A 19,626-nucleotide genomic window follows, 5' to 3' on the forward strand; every position below is an offset into this window, starting at 1 on the left:
CTGTCCCCTACAATACTAGTATCACTATTCCATTTAACTTCATGTACTTTCACACTCTTTCATTACAACTGTTTATCTAAGACATCTGGTAGTACATGGATATGAGTACACCTATATCACAAATGTCTGAGTACTAGGTCCTCATTGAGATTTATGTATCTAAACTTACCCCATCAATGGATACGAGAAGCCAAGAGACTATAGCAACACACAGGGCAGGCACAGGTTCAAAACAGTGATAAATACTAGTGCTAAGAAGGAGTAGACACAAAGTTCCATCCTCAACAAAGACAAATTTGAAATTGATACCTGCTGTGAACAAAGGCAAAATGCTTTTTTGTTTCAAAGGAGTGCTACTGGTTATATCAACCTCATGTCAGGGCAAATCCCAAGGAAAGGAACACCAAAAACAGATCCATTTTTCTTTCATTCTTCTTTTGTGGGTATTTGATTTATTTTATTTTTGTAGGTTTTGTTTGTTGAATTTGGTCATTTTTGTTGTTTTGTTTTTATTTGGGGGGAGCATTAGAAAGACACAGAGATAGTTTATTTGTACACAACCAAGGGTGGATGCAATTTTATTGGTAGGGAGACAGGAGATCTGTGAGTAGTTGGAAAAGTGGAAAGACGGTAATTAAAATATATAATCAAATAATAATACAAATGAGTTATATACTCACAAATACAGTCCAAACCATCAAACAAATAGAAAACTTTTAAAACTGTTATATTGTAAATGTGACCTAAATATCTAGCAATACCATAACATATATTAAGAGCGCACATAAACTACTACTACATTAATACAAGTAATGACAAAGGACTACAGGATCATTTCAATATTCAGTAAAAGAAAATAAAAATATTTGAAAATCCCTAGCCACGTTCATGATTTAAAAATTAATTCAAATAATAGTTACAAAAATGAAATTCCATACATAAATGAAAACCTAATATATACAGATAATAAACACCACAGCACATCTGCCATTTTAAAGATCATCTAATACACATTGTAACCACTTCCATCAGACATTGTCCCAGATGCTGTGTTCAGGGTAGTCATTATGTATTGTAAATACTAGGTTTTTTCTTAAATGTTGGATAATGTACAAGTTTTGTAAGCATATTCTGACATAAGTAAGCGACTAGACAAATCTAATGGATTGAGAATGGGGAGGGAATCAAATGGGGAATAGGAAAAGAGAAGAGGCTAATAGAAGAGAATACAAGGAGAAACAGTTAGGATGAGCACAGTGGATTGTGGGAAGGAATACAGGAAGAACAGCTAAATAAGGTATATATGTACAGGTATTTATATACATACACACACACATACACACATGTGTGTGTATGTGTGTGTGTGTGAGAGAGAGAGAGACAGAGAGAGACAGAGAGATAGAGAGAGAGAGACAGAGAGAGACAGGGAGACAGAGAGAGAGACAGAGAGAGTCAGAGAGAGACAGAGAGAGACAGAGAGAGTGACAGAGAGAGACAGAGACAGCAGAGATAGATAGATAGATAGAGAGAGAGAGAGAGAGAGAGAGAGAGAGAGAGAGAGAGAGAGAAGAGAGAGAGAGGTATCACCAAATAATAGGTATCAACTACCCATAACTTGGCACCAAACAAAGCTTCCAGCACTGGAATTGGTTTAGATTTAATTGAGTTATGGGTCAAAAGCACTGTTATTAATAGAGCAGAAATTTCCAAGCAAACCAAGTTGCTGCCAAGACTACAGGGTTCTCTCTCCAAACTGAGAACAAAGCCCCATTATTAATGATAGTATCTAGAAATTTCATTAAAAAGGTGATGATGTCAAGTCAGTATCCACATAGAACTTACAGTGCTACATTCCATGGTTTTTCGTAATGCAATAGGTCCTTCTCACATACTCTATGACTTCCAATTAAGGGATTTAATAGAATCTATGAGTGTACAAATAAGTGGGTCTCTGATTAGAGTTCCTTATCATAGGCTCATGTTTTTGTGTTGACTTTTTTTTTGCCTAATGTTATTATTATAGTTGCAGTACTAATTTTTAAATCAATGTCTTATTGGTGACTACCTGCTTTAATAGTTTATCCTCCTGATGAAAAACACACAGCCTTTATATTTAATATGACATAAACCGCACAATAGCTGCTATACAATTAACTGGGGCATGTTTATAGCAGCCACTTGCAGGTCCTCTTCGACAAGCAGGCTTTAAAGACCAATTAACATTAGAATACAATTATACTGAGGCAGGTAGGATCTCAGTACCAGTGCTGATTAGTATATTAATATTATATAGTTGCTGTTTTATTATATTTCCTGTTTATATTTTAAAAATGAACAAATGAATGGATGAATAAATAAATAGATAAATAAGTGAAAATAGGCATTATACTAAAGGTTAACAAATAAATACTCACATATATCCGCCTAGAGTTATATAATTTAGTTTTCCAGAAGGAGTGAAACTAGTTAAATCCACTAGGCTAGGCCTCAGGTTCAGCAGTAGTTGATCAACAAATAATTCAAATAATAATTTAAGTTTTTGAGTGAGATTTTATATTATTACTGTTTGGTGTTTATTTTATTTTTGTTTATTGTTCTTTGTTGGTTTTTTATTGTTTTGAATATGGTTTTATTTTCCTGATTATTAATTTTTGTTGGATTTCTCTATCATTTTTGCCAAAGAGCTTAAAGTTAGGAGGAAAGTGAGAGTGCATCTGAGGAACCTGGGGGGAGAGGTAAAATAGAATCAAATACTAGAATTGAAATATTAATTTAAATAATGAAAAATATAATATTACAAAATATGTTTAAGTGTTTAAATATATTGTTGTAATTAAGAAAATATGGCAAGTAATAAAAATATGGATCGATCTAAAGTTGATTTAAGCAAACCTGTAGTAAATGAGAAAATATTAAATTTCAATTCAAATTTATACACAAGCAAGCAAAAATGAAATCAGTAATGAAGAAATTTTACAATACCACTAGCTAAGTGTGGTGATCTGCATCTGTTGTGATCTTCTCGTGATGCTGAGAGGAAGCATGGTTTCAGTAATGAGCTTGAATTCTCAGATGACAGCACAGTGAGACTCTGTATCAGACATATATAATATACATTAAGAACAACACTCTGGTAAATGCAATATACACATATTTTAAACTACAGACAAAAGTATATGTAGATAAATATTCTATTATCAAATGTACAATAAGTGCTGAGAGCTTTTGCAAAGAATAGTGTACAAAATAAAGAAATGTCCATCAGGTATGTGCAAATGAAAATGATACTAAAATTCAATCTTATACATATCAAAAAGTCTAAGATCAAAAACACATGTGATAGCACATGGTGGTAAGGATGTAGAGTAAGGAGAACATTCTTCTACTTTTGGTGGGAGTACACACTTTTACCACCACTTTGGAAATTAATTAGGTAGTCTTCTCAGGAAACTATAAATAGTTCTACCTAAGACAGAGCTATACCAGTCCTGCTATTATACCCTAAAATGACACAATATACCACAGGAACACTTTGCATTATGTTTATAGAAATTGGAAATAACGTAGATGTCCCTGCACTGAAGAATAGATGAAGAAAATGAAGTACATCTATTCAAAGGAGTAGTATTCAGCTATTAAAACAAAGATATCATGAATTTCTAAGGGAAATGGATAGAAATGGAAAAATAACAGCCCAATTTGGTTATCCCAGAGCCAGAATGCTATATGGTATGTATCCATTTATGAGTGAACATTAGCCATAATATGCAGTACAAATATGGTACAATCCACAGAACCAAATAAACTAGGTAATATGGAAGCCCTAAGGCAAGATTCAAAAATCGCAATTATAACTAGATAGTCATGAAATGTGGATGGAAAGACAGAACAGGGTAAAAGAAGATACGTTCATGGGAAGAGGGATGGTAATCAGATTTAGGATGATGGAAGGTGAGAGAGGGCTGAGAATGAGAGCAAAAACAGGTGGAGGGGTATCTCTGGTAACTAGCTGGAGGCATGGGATGGCCGAGGATGCAGGAAGTATAGGCAGGTGACAGTAGCTGAGATTTCTACAGGAGGGGATTAGAGAGACTGGATTTGCAAGCATCTGTTGCAAGGCAGGACTTCTAGAAGTGGGAGAGTGGGATCAATTCAACCACAACACCTCCAACACAAAACTTTTTGCCCACTTAGTGTGCTAGGATGAAGTTGAAGAAGAGAATGAGGGAATAGCAACCTGAAAACTGCCTGAACTTGGGACCAATCTCATCTGAAAGAAATATCCTGACATTGTTAATGATATTCTCCTATGATTACAGACAGGAAACTCGCATAACTCTTTCTTGACAGTCTCCATGTACCAGCTGATAGAGACCAACACCAAAAACCCGTAATCAAATATCAGGTAGACATGCAGGGAGTCTTGCAGAAGAGTGGGTGATAGAAATTGAACAAGACAGAGGGGTCAAGGACACCCAAATGAAGGCCTACAGTGTTACGTAAAATGGGACCATGGGGAATCAAAAAGCCAACCAGGGATCCTGCAGGCCCTGGACAGACCAAGACTCCTTATGCATTTGTAGCAAGTGAGAAGGTGGTCTTTATGTTAGTCCCCTAATAATAGGAGTTGGGGTTGTGTTGGTCTTTGTTCCCTGCCATTAATTCTGTGCCCCGTAACTGGACAGCCTAATTCTGCTTCAGGGGATTAAGATATTCCTAGACCTATGGGACTAGAATCCTCTGGATAGGGTGTTAGCCAAAGGGGACTCTGATTCTCAAAACAAAATGTATGGATGGCATGTGAAAGGGATTTCTAAGGCTGAGTGTAAGAACAAAGTAGGTATGATGCTGTCATCAGGATGTAAAATTAATAATAACATAAAAATTTAAAAAAGAATAATGCACAGTTCATATAATACCTGAAAAAACAGTGAAATGTCATAATCCATATGAAAATTAACTAGTTAATGAAGTGTTTTCATAGAGTTTATGAACAAATACTATAAAATTGAAAATAAAATATTACCCATTGACATGGTATATAGGTAACCATATCCTATCTATTAACTAAACTTTCACATTCAAATATTTCTTATTCAATTTGCTTTCATTTTTATGAAAAATTGTTAAGAGTATAAGCTTTTTTCAGATTATTTTTCTAATATCTGTATCTATGACTAGAGTTGTATTATTTGACATGGAGTAATAGAAGAGTATGTAATGTATTGATCAACTGGTGCTTGTATTGATAACCTGTGTAAATCCCTCTTCTGTTAAAATAGAAAATTAGTTTAATATCTTATCCTAACTTTATTCATGTGCCAGAGACTGGTTTATAATTCTATGATATAAAACAAGTCTTAAATACTAATAGCACTAAGTTGAATTGATACTTTACATGAGTCTTTGAAGTAGTTTGGCCCTTCAGATGACTATTTTTGGCATAATAGACATTCACGTTAAATGCTTTCATTATGAAATCCCTGTATGAATAAGAAATTATTCACAGAACTAACTCCAATATTTTAAAAATGACCACAAAACAGTTTTTAACTGTTAAACATACCACATACACATAAAAGTTATGATTAATTTACTGGAATCTTAGTATTGTAACTAAGCCCCAAATTCCAAAAACTATTTAGAGGTTAGGACTATACTCCTCTAAAGCAGAAATAACTTATACTGGGTTCAATAGCCAAACAATTTAAAATTTAAAAAGAAATCCATGATGGCTAACTTTTAAAGAACATTCTGAAATCACAATTAAATTGAGAGCTTGATATATACTTTTTTATTTGAAATATGATATATATGAATTAGGATATACTCTATTGTTATATGCTTAAATATACTTCATTGGAATAAAATTTAATCATCTAAAACCTGCAATTAAGCCAAGGGTAGTGGTCTGTATCTTTTAAGTCCTAGTGCGGAGAGGGTTAAAATTATGTGGCTCTCTGTGAATTTGAAGCCAGCTCAAAAGACATATGGAGTGGTACTTATTAGGCAACACAGTAGAACTTTTCTTTTAAAAAAAGTCTAAATGCATATCATATGTATAGAAATAAATGTGCATGTACTTATTCATGTGTGTAAGGTTTGAACACAGCTTTGTAGTAGAAGATGATCAATATTATGTCTTTATCTTTTAATTTTCCCATATCTTTTAAGAGAGGGTCTATCATTAAGTGAATCATTAAAGTCAGATCACTATAAACTTAGATTAGTAAATTTAATAGACTGCTAGCCCATGCTGGTATTACAGATATAAAATGTTCTGTTGATATTTTCATATATATATATTGAGATTGATAGGACCCAAACTAAAGTCCTTCTACTTAAATGCATGCATATTATAAACTAAGTCACATCTCCAGTTTTCAGCACATATATAAGTCAAATAAAATAAGTTATTAAAAAAACAAAATAGCAACAATAACAGCTCTTGTACAAATGATGACTGTGTATGAGGAATAGTATAAAGAATATATATATATATATATATATTTCTTCATATATGTAAATATGAAGAAACTCCCACCCCATTTATATGAAATGTAAACCTATTGTGAATGAAAAAATCTTACCTATATTAATAAATTTTGCATACATATTAACTAAAGATGATTCTATATATATATGTAAATATCAACGTGTAAATATGGATACACATATATAGTGTTTATTTACATGAATAGCAAATGTAAATTGGTTGTTCCATTCAGAGAGTGAAATAATTAATTCAAAATGGTTCCTTTAAAAAATTAACCTGAACTTAGTATAAATTTCAATTAGCTAAATATCATGTAAATTTGTCTTTACTGCCTTAAGTAAAACAGTAATTGGTACTATATGTAGCCATAGAAGCAGTGATTGAATATATATTCAAATTAACACAGTTAAATAAATTTGAAATATGAATTATATACCACAAAAGTAAGTATGGGCCAAATAAAAAGCTAAATTTTGTTTGACAATATTTAATTACGAAAGGGAGGGAATGGGGAGGAAATCATAAACACAGGAGTAGTTAGCCTTCATATTTCCCAAAGGAGATGTGGTACATTTATCACCTTTGTGTCTCCACAATTTTTCTATGCTGCCTCAATTTTGTTCATATTCTCCCTCTCCCTCTCCCTCTCCCTCTCCCTCTCCCTCTCCCTCTCCCTCTCCCTCTCCCTCTCCCTCTCCCTCTCCATTCTCCTTCCTCCTTTTCCTTCCTCCCTCCTCCCTCTCCATCTCCATCTCCCTCTCCCTCTCCCTCTCCCTCTCTCTCTGTCATACATTATATATCCAGGGAGTAATTATAGTCAATGCAATAACTACTAAAAATAAGATAGCCAAGGAAAACAAAGAACAATTTAACACTAATAAATTATTATGAATCCACTATTACTATGTGAAAACATCTGAAACAATAAAATAACACAATTTAAAAGCATACAAATTTTTAAAATGTACCACATTAGGTATAAGAAAGGCAAACCTTCCATAAAGGTAAAAAAAAATGTCTTACCTACATGAGTAAATCTTTCAGTACACATTTCTCCAAAGAAGCTATGCAAGGATATAAATAGAAAATAAAAAACACATCAACATATTAAGTCATATGAAAGCACAAATCTAAACAGTCTTAACATAGACTGTATGACTCTAAGAACCATACTACTAAGGGGAGAAGAAAATAATTGAAATGATTTTCAAATGAACAATAGATCAAAGAATGTAGATTTACTATATATACTGTATATGGTGTTTGAAAACCTTAGAAGGTTTTGAGATAATTTTCACTTATTTTATTAGAATTTCATGTTTCAGTACTATATTTACCGACATTACTACCCCAGCACACTCTGCCTGTATCCGTAGACACAATCACTCATTTCTCCTCCTCCTCCTCCTGGTGTTCCTTGTTCTTCTGGTCCTCCTGGTCCTCTTGCTCTTCCCGCTCCTTCTGCTCCTTCTGTTTCTTTTCCTCCTCCTCCGCTGCTGCTGCTGCTGCTGCTGCTGCTGCTGCTGCTGCTGCTCCAGGCACTGCTGCTGCTGCTGCTCCATGCACTGCTGCTGTAGCTGCTGGCATAGCTGCTGCTGCTGCTGGCACTGCTGTTGTTGTTGCTGCTGCTGTAGCTGCTGCTGCTGCTGCTGCTGCTGCTGCTGCTGCTGCTGCTGCTGCTGCTGGCGGAGCCGCTGCCGCTGCTGCTGCCGTTGCCCCTGCCGCTGCCGGTGCCGCTGCCGGGGCTCCTGCTGCTGCTGTAGCTGCTGCTGCTGCTGCTGCTGCTGCTGTTGCTGCTGCTGCTGCTGCTGCTGCTGCTGCTGTTGCTGCTGCTGCTATATTCAAAATGGGAGATATAGTTAATAGAAATACCGGATCTTAAAACCCCAAGTATTCAACCATACAACCATCATGTTTCTCTGTTCAGGATTCCAAAAGGAGATATGTGAAATACTTTACTAGGAAGTCAGATGGTAATATCTCAATGTAGGTCCCTTATGTTAGTTTATAGGTTTGACTTCATGGTGTGTTTACTAGAAAACAATATATTTTTCTTTTCAAAAATGCAACAATAATTTCAAGAAAAACAAAATTCAAAAGGTAATCGACTGGTAACCAATTCTGCCTCCTTCCTTGGCATTCCCCTACACTGAGGCATTGAGCCTTCACAGGATCAAGGGCCTCTTTTCCCATTGATGTCCAACAAGGCCATCATTTGCTACATATGCAGCTGGAGCCAAGGGTCCCTCCATATGTACTCTTCTGTTGGTGGTTTAGTCCCTTGGAATTCTGAGATTTCTGGTTATTTGTTATTGTTACTTTTCCTATGGTTTCAAACCCCTTCAGCTCCTTCAGCCCTTTCTCTAACTCATCCATTGGCAACCCTGTGCTCAGTCCAGTGGTTGGCTGTGAGAATCCACCTCTGAATTTGTCAGACTCTGGCAGAGCCTCTCAGGTATTTCATTCAGTCTTTGCTCCACACTTTCTGTATTTCCTCCCTGGAGTATTTTATTCCCTCTTCTAAAAAGGACTGACACATAAACACTTTGGTCTTCCTTGTCCTTGAGCTTCATGTGGTCTGTAAATTATATCTTGTGTATTCTTTGCTTTTGGGCTAATATCCACTCCTCCTTGAGTGCATAAGATGTGAGTTATTTTATGACTGTTTTTTCTCACTCAGGATGATATTTTCTAATTCTATATATTTCCCTAATAATTTCAAAAAGTCATTGTTTTTAATAACTGAGTAGTAGTCTGTTGTGTAAATGTATCACATTTTCTGTATCCATTCTGCTGTTGAAGAACATCTGGGTTTTTCCAGGCTTTAGCTATTATAAATAAGGCTGTTATGAACATAGTTGGTCATGGGGTCCTGAGTTAAAGGAAGCATTCTCAACTGAGAAATGCTGAATGGCTGAGAAGCACCTAAAGAAATGTTCACCATCTTTAGTCATCAGGGAAGTGCAAATCAAAACAGCCCTGACATTCTACCTCACACCAAACAGAATGATTAAGATCAAAAACTCAGGTGACAGCAGATGCTGGCATGGATGTGAAGAAAGAGGAACACTCCTCCATTTTTGGTGGAAAGGCAAGCTGGTACAACCACTCTGAATATCAATCTTGCGGTTCCTCAGAAATGTTGACATAGTACAACCTGAAGACCCAGCTCTAACTCTCCTGGACATATACCCAAGAGGGGAAACTAATACTTAATATGTTGTCCATATTAAAAAAAAGACATGTGGAATGGCAATACCATGTCAAACAGGAAAATTTCTAATACCCCACCCATTTCAGAGGTGGATGGTTGTAACCAACCAATGGACTGAGAACAACGTCCGCAATGGAGGAGTCTGAGAAAGGACTGAAGCTCCTGAGTGGATTTCCAACCCCATAGGAAGAACAAAAATATCAACCCACCAGAGCCCCCAGAGCTGTCAGGGATGAAACCACTAACAAAAAAGTACACATGGAGTGCAAGTGATGGCTCCAGATGCATATGTAGCAGAAGATGTCCTTGTTGGGCAACAATGTGGGGACAGTCCCTTGGTTCTGTGAAGGCTTGTTACCCCACTTTAGGGGACTGCCAGGGTAGATAGGAGGGAAGAAGTGTGTGAGGGAACACCCTCATTGAAGAAGTAGGTGGGGGATGGGATAGGGTGTTGCCAGGAAAGGGGATAACATTTAACTGTTAATAAAGAAAATATCCAACAAAAGAAAAATTGTTAACACAGAATTGCTACTGTCTAAATGAATTACAGGGAAAAAGAGTGGAGTATAGACAGAAGAATTTGCTATGTAAATATGTAAATAAGTTTTTTTTAAATTCCACTGGTATAATCATTTTTACAGGATGGTTCTGAAGCTGAGAACAAATTAATTACACTGTCATAGTGTAAAATCTTGGCTGTATGTATTAAATGTATCATGTTGCTTTACTTTCAAATGGATAAGACAATGAATCACTATCTTTCTGTGGAGAACTTAGATGTGGATCATCGAGAAAATAATGTGAAATTTTAAGTATTAGCAGGATAAGATCATCTTACAAATCAATGTGGTTGTTATTCAGTTTCTATCCCAGACCTTTAAGGAAGAGTTCACTGGCTATTAAATGAAACCATGTGAGAAATGATACAACTAATTTAATGTGAAAATACATATGAAACAATCTTGAAACTGCTGCTTCTTTTTGAATTTTGCACCATACAATCTCACTCATTTCCCTGTTCCCTTGTACCCATCCTCTTCATTTGCAATCTTGCTGCCAACCCCCCTCCCCAATTGAAAGCACTCATTATGAAAACTGGTGTGTGTCACAGTGTATCCCTCAGTGTTTTCCACTCCTCTTTGCTTGAAAATATTTATTGAAATAGGCCATTCATCTGGTTCAAGGCCTCTGTATTATGCTACACTATAAATAGAGAAACCCCACCAGTCCTCTTCTCAGATATCCTGTTGCTGAAGAGAGTCATGTAAATCCTGCAATTTTGGATCTGTGGACTTAGGTTAGTCACATGTTACACTTGTTCATTGATGAAGTAGGCCAACTGATATCCCTGGATCTGGGCTTGGGACGTATATAAGCTGGTCCTCCTGCCTACCCTTCTGAAGTAGTTTATTCAATGATACTGAATGTAAGGAGCAGAGGGAACAATCATCTCTCTGTTCTCATGCTCTCAAGTCTGGCTCATCTGCATCCATACCATCAGAGAGACTCTACTGTACTGCCAAGGTAAGTTTCATGGCCATAAAATCTGTTTCTGGGGTCATCTAAAAAGTGGTCATGGGAGTGCTACAACTTGTCTGCAGAGTCAAATAAATCAAGGGTCATCTCAGGTGTGGTATGACCACATGGGTCTATGTAGTGCCTGACTGGTGATCATCTGAGGCTACACCCTTCTCTGAGTTCCTTGGAATCAGAATACTGGTCATCTTTGCTGGTTTTCTTTTGGGTCCGTGATACATCAGGTGAAGATGCAGGCATCTTACACAATAAAATAATAATTTTATATAATTCTATAAACAATTTTGGTAATAAAACATCAGATGGCTAAAAAGGACAGAAATGAATGTTTCCATAGCTATATAAATAAAATGTAAGAAAAACAAAGGTGCTGCTGGGGGAAAGTAATCTGTCTGTCTAGAGCAAGACTACATTTTAACCATGGGAAAAATTTAAGAAACTAACCCTTGTGGGTTAGTACATTGCAAGTATAAGAAACATTAACTAAAAATCATTCAGAAATTCAGTCCCAGAAAATTAATATAGAGAACAATATTGTAAGAAAACTTATATGGATCTGTAACCTCCAGACCGATGCTCACACTTGTGCACAGCTTGCACCTGTCTTTTTCCACAAATATACCTGAATTGATAAACTTCTTCTCCTATTCATAAATACCAAAATCTTCTCCTCATAAATATTAACAACACCATAGCAACAAAAGGGAAATAATACTTTCATAAACAATAACGCAAAATGAGAATTCATGTGATGGAGAAAAGCTTCTCATTCAATGAAGTAACATGCATTTTGTACTGCAACCGATGATCATACATTGTTCAAAGTGTGTACAATACGATAGTCAAGATACCAGACAAATGGATTACCTGACATGCTAACTGTAGGAATAGACATTTCACCAAAGTATGTGTAACACCATGGATGAAACATAAATATTTATATGCTTTCATTATTAGTAAAATACAAACCTAAACAATATGAGATATTCTATACATATATAACATGAATGCTGTTAGAGTGTGGTTTTCTGTAGTATTTTATGCATGTCCCTGACAAGCTTTTGTACTATTCCTTATCTTAATCAAGCTGTTTATTTCCTTTGACTAAAAGATTCGTTTGAAGATTCCAGTCTCCTAACGTTCTTTATAACACAATGTAAGAGTATGCAGGTTTTACATTAAAATTCTATTGATTTGTTTTTATGTATTATATTCAGTCACAATATCCAGGTTTTGAGATAGTCCTATATTTCTTTAATAGATTTATTTGTGTTCTCTTTAAAAGTGTTTACTTGTTTACTTGCTTTTTTCCTGTATTTTGGTGAATGAGTTATTTATAACCTCCTTAAAGGATTCTATTATCTTCATTAGATAGAATTTAGGGCATCTTCCAGATTTTCAGGTGTGTTGCCCCCATGTTGTGGGGGCAGAACTGGATTCTCATGATGCCAAAGTATATTCTCTGTTGCTTTGTGGTCTTGTGTTTGCCTGTGGCCATCTGCTTATCCCTGGTGTTAGCTGGTCTGGGTGTCTCTGTCAGGAGTCTGCCTTCTGTGTAGCTCAGCTGCAAGAGATTTGCTGTGAGGTCTCTGAAACTGCTTGTATCAGACCTTCTGTGTGGCCTTCATTTTGTGTGGTATTCAGGAGGCAAGTACAACATTGACATGTTGCACTTAATTCAGTGTCTTTTCTGTAAGATTCAGACAGTTGGGTCTTGAATGGGGCAGACAAGTTGATGATCTGTTGCTCTGGCTGCTTCAGAACTACTGGAAGACTTTCAGATTGTTGGGTCTTCAAAGTAGCTATCCTGTTGTTGCCCTGTATGCCTATTCCCCTGGGAGACCTTCAATGAAGTCTGTTGCCCTATGTGCAGCAGAACTTCAGAGAGTTTTTTAAGACTTTTGGATCAGTTGCTATGTGTGTAGCAGAACTCAACAAAATCTTTCAGACTGTGCTATCTTTAGAGTACCATGTAAGCTGGTGATCTTCCCCATCAGAAGGTGCAGCCCAGAAATGAAATTCCTTGGGGCAAATAGATAGGGGGGGATGTGTCCTGAGTCCACTGAACTCCACAGAGTGCCCAGTTGCTGCAGCTTTAACACTTCCTTTTCTAAATTGAAACACCCTTTCTGTAGTATACTAAAGTATACCTTAATATCTTGTATAAATGCATAACTTATGGATGTCATCATTGTATTTTGGGAATGTGGCACAAGTGAGCAGCAAACTTTACTTGGCAGACAGGAGTTATAATTAAAAAGGCACGGGCAGAAATATGTCCTTTATTAGTGCCAGCCAGGATCTAGACCATGTATTCAGGTACACAATCGGGCTACAGTTAACACAGGTTCCTTTTCTCTATTGTTAATTGGAGCCATTGCTCAGGGTAAATTATATTTTCACTGCCTTACACTTTAACTTTTCATTAATCTGCTGAATCACACAAGGAGGAGACACAAATGGATTAGCATCATAAAAATGTTGAACAAAATTACTGCAGGTTATTCTTTTCATTCTTTTGACTGAGATCTTGCTCCAGATTGCTTTGTAAACCATTCTCTATTTTATTGTACACAATCCTGAAAACTAAGGCAACCAGAAACAATAAATATTTCTGCATTAAAGGTTTCATAGCCAGGGATTTTCAATAGCTAAATCGTGACACTAAACTTCTCCAGAGAACAAAGAATGTTTATTCCTTCAGAAACCTGTACCAGGGAAAGCAAATAAAACTGATCAAAAGAAGTAACATTCTGGATTTCCCCAACTCCTGCTATGAGTCAGCCACTTCTGCTTTCTGTGCAGGAAATATGTTCCTTCCTCTGAAGCATCATCACTGTCTCAGTATTGCAGTGCTTCATCATCTGAAAAGAGAATGAGTCACTTTGGAAATGAGTTACTGCTGTGGAGTGAGAATCTACTCATTACATTTTCTTGAGGCACCCACGGTGAAGAATTGCTAATGTAGGAACAATTCTGACTGCCCATCTAAGATGCTCTGAGAGATTTGAGCTACACTGAGGTAGCTGAGGGTGTTTGTAATCACATAGGAAGAACAACAATATCAACCAAGCGGATACCACAGAGCTCCCAGGGACTAAACCACCAACCAGAGAGTACACATGGAGGGACCCATATCACCAGCTGCATATGTAGCAAAGGGTGGCTTTGTTGGACATCAATGGGAGGAGAGATCCTTAGTTCTGTGAAGACTCAATGTACCAGTTTGGGGAATGTAAGGACAGGGAGGTGGAAGGGAGTTGGTGAGTAAGTAGGAATACCCTCATGGATGTAGGGATTATCGAGATGGGATAGAGGGTGTCTGGAGGGAAAAACTGAATTGGATAAAATTTGAAATGTAGATAAAGAAAATATCCAATAAAACACACAATATCACCCGTGATATCTGATGCTCTCTGTGATCATAAAAATGTAACACTAGCAATTTTACTTATTATAATTCTGTTGTCATTAAGAGCTTCACAGCTTCTTATTTTCAATAGGAGTTTGAGAATCAAGATTAAGTTGTTACTGCTCTTTGCCAAAGAGTAGGCCTTATAGTTTATTCTCACTTCCCTTTCTGCCTGCCCATTTCTTTCTATGAGGTCAAACAAGGCGTGAGAGTAGTGGAAAATCAATCGTCTCTCTGATGTACTAGGCACCTATTCTATATTTCCAATGAAGGACATTTACCCAACAGATATTCTTGTGCTTCTTTAGCAAGAAATATCTTCTGACTGATCAGTGTCTCTTAAATAACACTGTGTTAATGATAGTTACTTCGGCTTCACCTGACGTGTGTTCATGCAGTTTTACACTTTGCCTAAGTTCTATCTGGAAGCACAAAATCTTCTCCAATTCAATTTATTAAATATAATCTGGTGTTCTTGGATGATTTTTGTAATTTTATTCTCTTCAAATTCTGTTACATGTGGATCAATACATAGGATAATATTGTAGTGCAAACTAATGTGTTCAGCTAATGTATATCAGTGAGAACTCAACAAACAGAAATAACAATAAATGTATTGCAATATTTTGAAGTATTAGAGGAAGAATGTTGCATACATCTCAGGAAACTATATTTACTGAACAAGCTAGTAAAGATGGGTATTGGTTGCTATAGCTACAAATATATCTATTGAAGTGAAGGTTGCAGAATCACAGAAAAGAGTGTAATAAAGAAGAGATAAATATATCATTTATTACTGTGTTCAGCATTATTTAAAGACTTCTCTCTTATAGTACATTTAGAAAAGAAGAGTATGAACACATGGGGTCTTACTGTATTTATCTAGAAGTTGATACAGTCTCTTAAATGTACATGAGTACATAGGATATTTGTCAAATTTACAAAAATGAATCTGATTTCAGCTTGGGAACTGTTCAAGAAGATGGGTGTCTGGCTGGATCACTTAGACATAGTTAGGAATGCAGAAACACAGACATTGTAAAGGTCTTTTGCAATAATTTGCTTTGTATTCTACCCACAATCATTAGTGATAGTATTAAAATTGTTAATTACTTCGATAGCTTTAAACAATAGATGTCTAAAATATTATTTTGTTAACTGAGAGAAATTTTGTAAACTATGTTTTATCTTACCGTGTTCTATGGAAACTTCATCTTCAATTTCTATTGAAAAATAAGATGTAACACAAAAATGTAACTATACACACTAGTTTAACTTAAGTAGGGGTGGTATGTTATCCAGAAAAAGAAGCAGAAGGAATTATACTTAATTCATTCTATGAAGCCAAAATTATTCTCATACCTAAACCACAGGAGGAACCAATACAAAGAGAACATCAGCCCAATTTCATTTATGAATATTGATGTAAAAATGGTCAAAAAATTCTTGCAAACCAAACTGAAGAAATTAACTCATATACCTATGGTCACTTGATATTTGACAAAGGAAATAAAACCAAGAAAAGGAAAAAAGATAGCATTTTCAACAAATGGTGATGCTTCAACTGGAGTTCAGCATGTAGAAGAATGCAAATCCATCCATTCTTTTTGCACTGTACAAAACTTAGTTGAAGTTGATCAAGGACCACCACAGCAAACCAGATACACTCAAACTAATAGAAGAAAAGGTGGGGAAGAGTCTTGAACACATGGGCACTGGGGAAAATTTCCTAAACAAAACACCAATGGCTTGTGCTCTATGACCAAGAATTGACAAATGGGACCTCATAAAACTGCAAATCTTCTGTAAGGCAAAAGACAGTGTCATTAGGACAAAACAGCAACCAAAAGATTGGCAAAAGATATTCACAAATATCTTTACAAAATATACAAAGAACTCCAGAAGTTAAACACCAGAGAACCAAATAACCATATTAAAAATTGAGACAGAGCTGAACAAAGAATTTTCAGCTGAGGAATATCAAATGGTCGAGAAGCCTCTAAAGAAATGTTCAACATCCTCAGTCATCAGAGAAATTCCAATCAAAATAACCCCTCACAAAAATCAGAATGGTTTAGATAAAAAACACAGCTGACAGGAGATGCTGGCAAGAATGTGGAGAAAAAGCAATACTCCTCCATTCTTGGTGGGATTGCAAACTGGAAAACCACTCTGGAAATCAGTCTGGAGATTATACAGAAAATTGGACATAGTACTACCTGAGAAGGCAGCTATATCTCTCCTGGACATATACCCATAAGGTGCTCTAAAGTACAACAAAGACACATGCTCTGTTATGTTCATACTAGCCTTACATATAATAGCCAGAAGCTGGAAAGAATGCAATTTTTTTCAACAGAGGAACAGATACAGGAAATGTGTTATATCTACACAATGAAGTACTACTCAGGAATCAAAAACAATGACTTCATAAAATTTATAGGCAAATGAATTGAACTAGAAAATATCATCCTGACTTAGGCAATCCAATCACAGAAAAACACACATGGTATGCACTCACTGGTAAGTGGATATTAGCCCAAAAGCTCGAATTTCTCGGCCACGTGAAAGTCAAGAAGAAGGATGACCAAAATGCAGATGCTTCACTCCTTCTTAAAAGGGAGAAAAAAGTATCCATAGGAGAGGATATGGAGGCAAAGTTTAGACCAGAGACTGATGGAATTTAGACCCTAGCCCACATGTGGGGCACACACACACACACACACACACACACACACACACACACACACACACACATATATATATATATATATATATATATATATATATATATATATATATATATCCACCAAAAATAGATAAGATTGATGAAGCTAAGAATTGCATGCTGACAGGAACTCGATATAGATCTCTCCTGAGAGACACAGCCAAAACATGTTAAATACAGAGGCGAATGCAGCAAATCACTGAACTTAGAGTGGAACCCACTTTGGAAGAATTAGAGAAAGGGTTGAAATAGCATAAAGGGCTTGCAACCCAATAAGAACCTCAAGGACAAACAACTTGAGCCTCCAGGGACTAAATCACTACCCAAAGACTGACCCCCATGGCTCTGACTGCATATGTAGGAGAGGAAGGCCTTGTTGGCCACCAATGGAAAGAGAAGGCCTTGGCTCTGCCCCAAAGTAAAAGATTGTTGGAGGGGTAAGGGGATGGGAGATGTGTAGGCAAACATTTTTATAGAAAGGGGGGGTAGGCAGCTTATGAATAGGAAACCAGGAAAGGGAATAATATTTGAAATGTAAATAAACATCCAGTAAAGAAAAAAATCTTGCAAATCAAATTGAGAAACACATGAGAACCATCATTCTACTGATTCAAGTAATGTTCATCCCATGTATGAAAGATTGGTACTATGTATGAAAATGAATTAATATAATTTATTATATATGCAAACTGAGAGAAAAGAATCAAACAATCTTCTCAATGGATAATTAAAAAGTATTTGAAAACTACAATGCTCCTTCATATTAAAAGTATTGGAGTGCTCTGGCTAGAACTTCAAGAACTATATTGAATAAGTAGGGAGAGAGTGGGCAGCCTTGTCTAGTCCCTGATTTTAGTGGGATTGCTTCAAGTTTCTCTCCATTTAGTTATATGTACAACAATGCCAAGCAACCAGAGCTTCCAGGGACTAAGCCACTACCTAAAGACTATACATGGACTGACCCTGGACTCTGACCTCATAGGTAGCAATGAATATCCTAGTAAGAGCACCAGTGGAAGGGGAAGCCCTGGGTCCTGCTAAGACTGAACCCCCAGTGAACTAGACTGTTGGGGGGAGGGGGACAATGGGGGGAGGGTGGGGAGGGGAACACTGATAAGAATGGGGAGGGGGGAGGGGAATATTTGCCCGGAAACTGGGAAAGGGAATAACACTCGAAATATATATAAGAAATACTCAAGTTAATAAAAAAATAAATAAAGAAAGAAAAAAAAGTATTGGGGTGATAAGTATTTAAAGTCCCACATCTCTACACAATGAAAAAAACACATAGCCAATAACAAAGTAAATAGAGAAATACTTGAGGCAATCCTAGTAAAATCAGGAACAAGACAAGGATGCACACTCTGTTTAAACAAGTGAATGATCAGTATGACAAGAACTTTATGTCACTCAAGAAGGAAATTAAGACTTCAGAAAATTGAGAGATCTCCCATGCTCATGGATTGATAGTGCTAACTTAGTAAAAATGGCCATCCTACCAAAAACAATCTACTGATTCAATGAAATTCCCATTAAATTTCCAACACAATTCCTCACAGGCATGGAGAGAGCATTTCTGAATTTCATATGGAAAAACAAACAAAAAAAAGCAGGATAGTGAAAATAATTCTTAAAAAATAAAAGTCTTGGGGAATAACCATCCAGAACTCAAGAGGTAATACACAACAAAGCTGATAAAAACTGCATGGCATTGGTGTAGAGACAGTCAGGTCGATTAGTGGAACAGAAATGAAGACCCCAAAATAAAGCCCTACACTTAAGGACACATGATCTTTCACAATGAAGCTAAAAATATGCAACAGGAAGAGAAAGCATCTTAAATAAATGATGCTTGTCTAATTGTAAATCTGTGTGTAAAAAGATAAATTAGAACTATATTTATCATATTACACAAAGTTCAAGTCCCAGTGGATGAAGGACCTCAGCATAAAACCAGATACACTAAATCCTATAAAAGAGAAAGTGGAAAAGAGCCTAGAACACATTGGCATGGAGGGCAGCAGAATGGAAATGTCTCAGCCTCTAAGACCACGAATTGATAAATGGGACTTAATAAAACTGGAAAGCTTCTGTAGGCAAAGGACACAGTCAATAGAACGATTCAGCAACCTGCACATTGGGAAAAAACTTCAGTAATTCCACATCTGATAGACAGCAAATATCAAAGATATATAAAGGACTCAAGAAGCTAATAACCAAAAAACTCACACAAACCAAAC

At 36.3% G+C, this 19,626-nt stretch overlaps 1 protein-coding gene across 3 annotated transcripts in view; it reads right to left on the reverse strand.

Moving 5' to 3' along the window:
• Nucleotides 1–545: 545 nt before the first annotated feature.
• LOC120099830 (uncharacterized) overlaps nucleotides 546–19,626 on the reverse strand; it is a 77,613-nt gene continuing 58,532 nt past the window's right edge. For 2 of the 3 annotated variants that reach the window (XM_087601035.1, XM_087601022.1), the window contains exons 2-4: nucleotides 7,834–8,331; nucleotides 7,520–7,560; nucleotides 546–3,091 (exon numbers count right to left, since the gene is read on the reverse strand). In XM_087601035.1, the coding sequence (XP_087457161.1) occupies nucleotides 7,879–8,331 (453 nt within the window). In that variant the 3' untranslated portion in view covers nucleotides 546–3,091; nucleotides 7,520–7,560; nucleotides 7,834–7,878. The remainder of the gene's footprint in view (nucleotides 3,092–7,519; nucleotides 7,561–7,833; nucleotides 8,332–19,626) is intronic. The other variant, XM_087601027.1, reaches the window with a different exon arrangement.

This window comes from Rattus norvegicus, chromosome 1 (genome assembly GCF_021556685.1).
Source record: "Rattus norvegicus strain SHRSP/BbbUtx chromosome 1, alternate assembly SHRSP_T2T, whole genome shotgun sequence".
Lineage (NCBI taxonomy): Eukaryota > Metazoa > Chordata > Mammalia > Rodentia > Muridae > Rattus > Rattus norvegicus.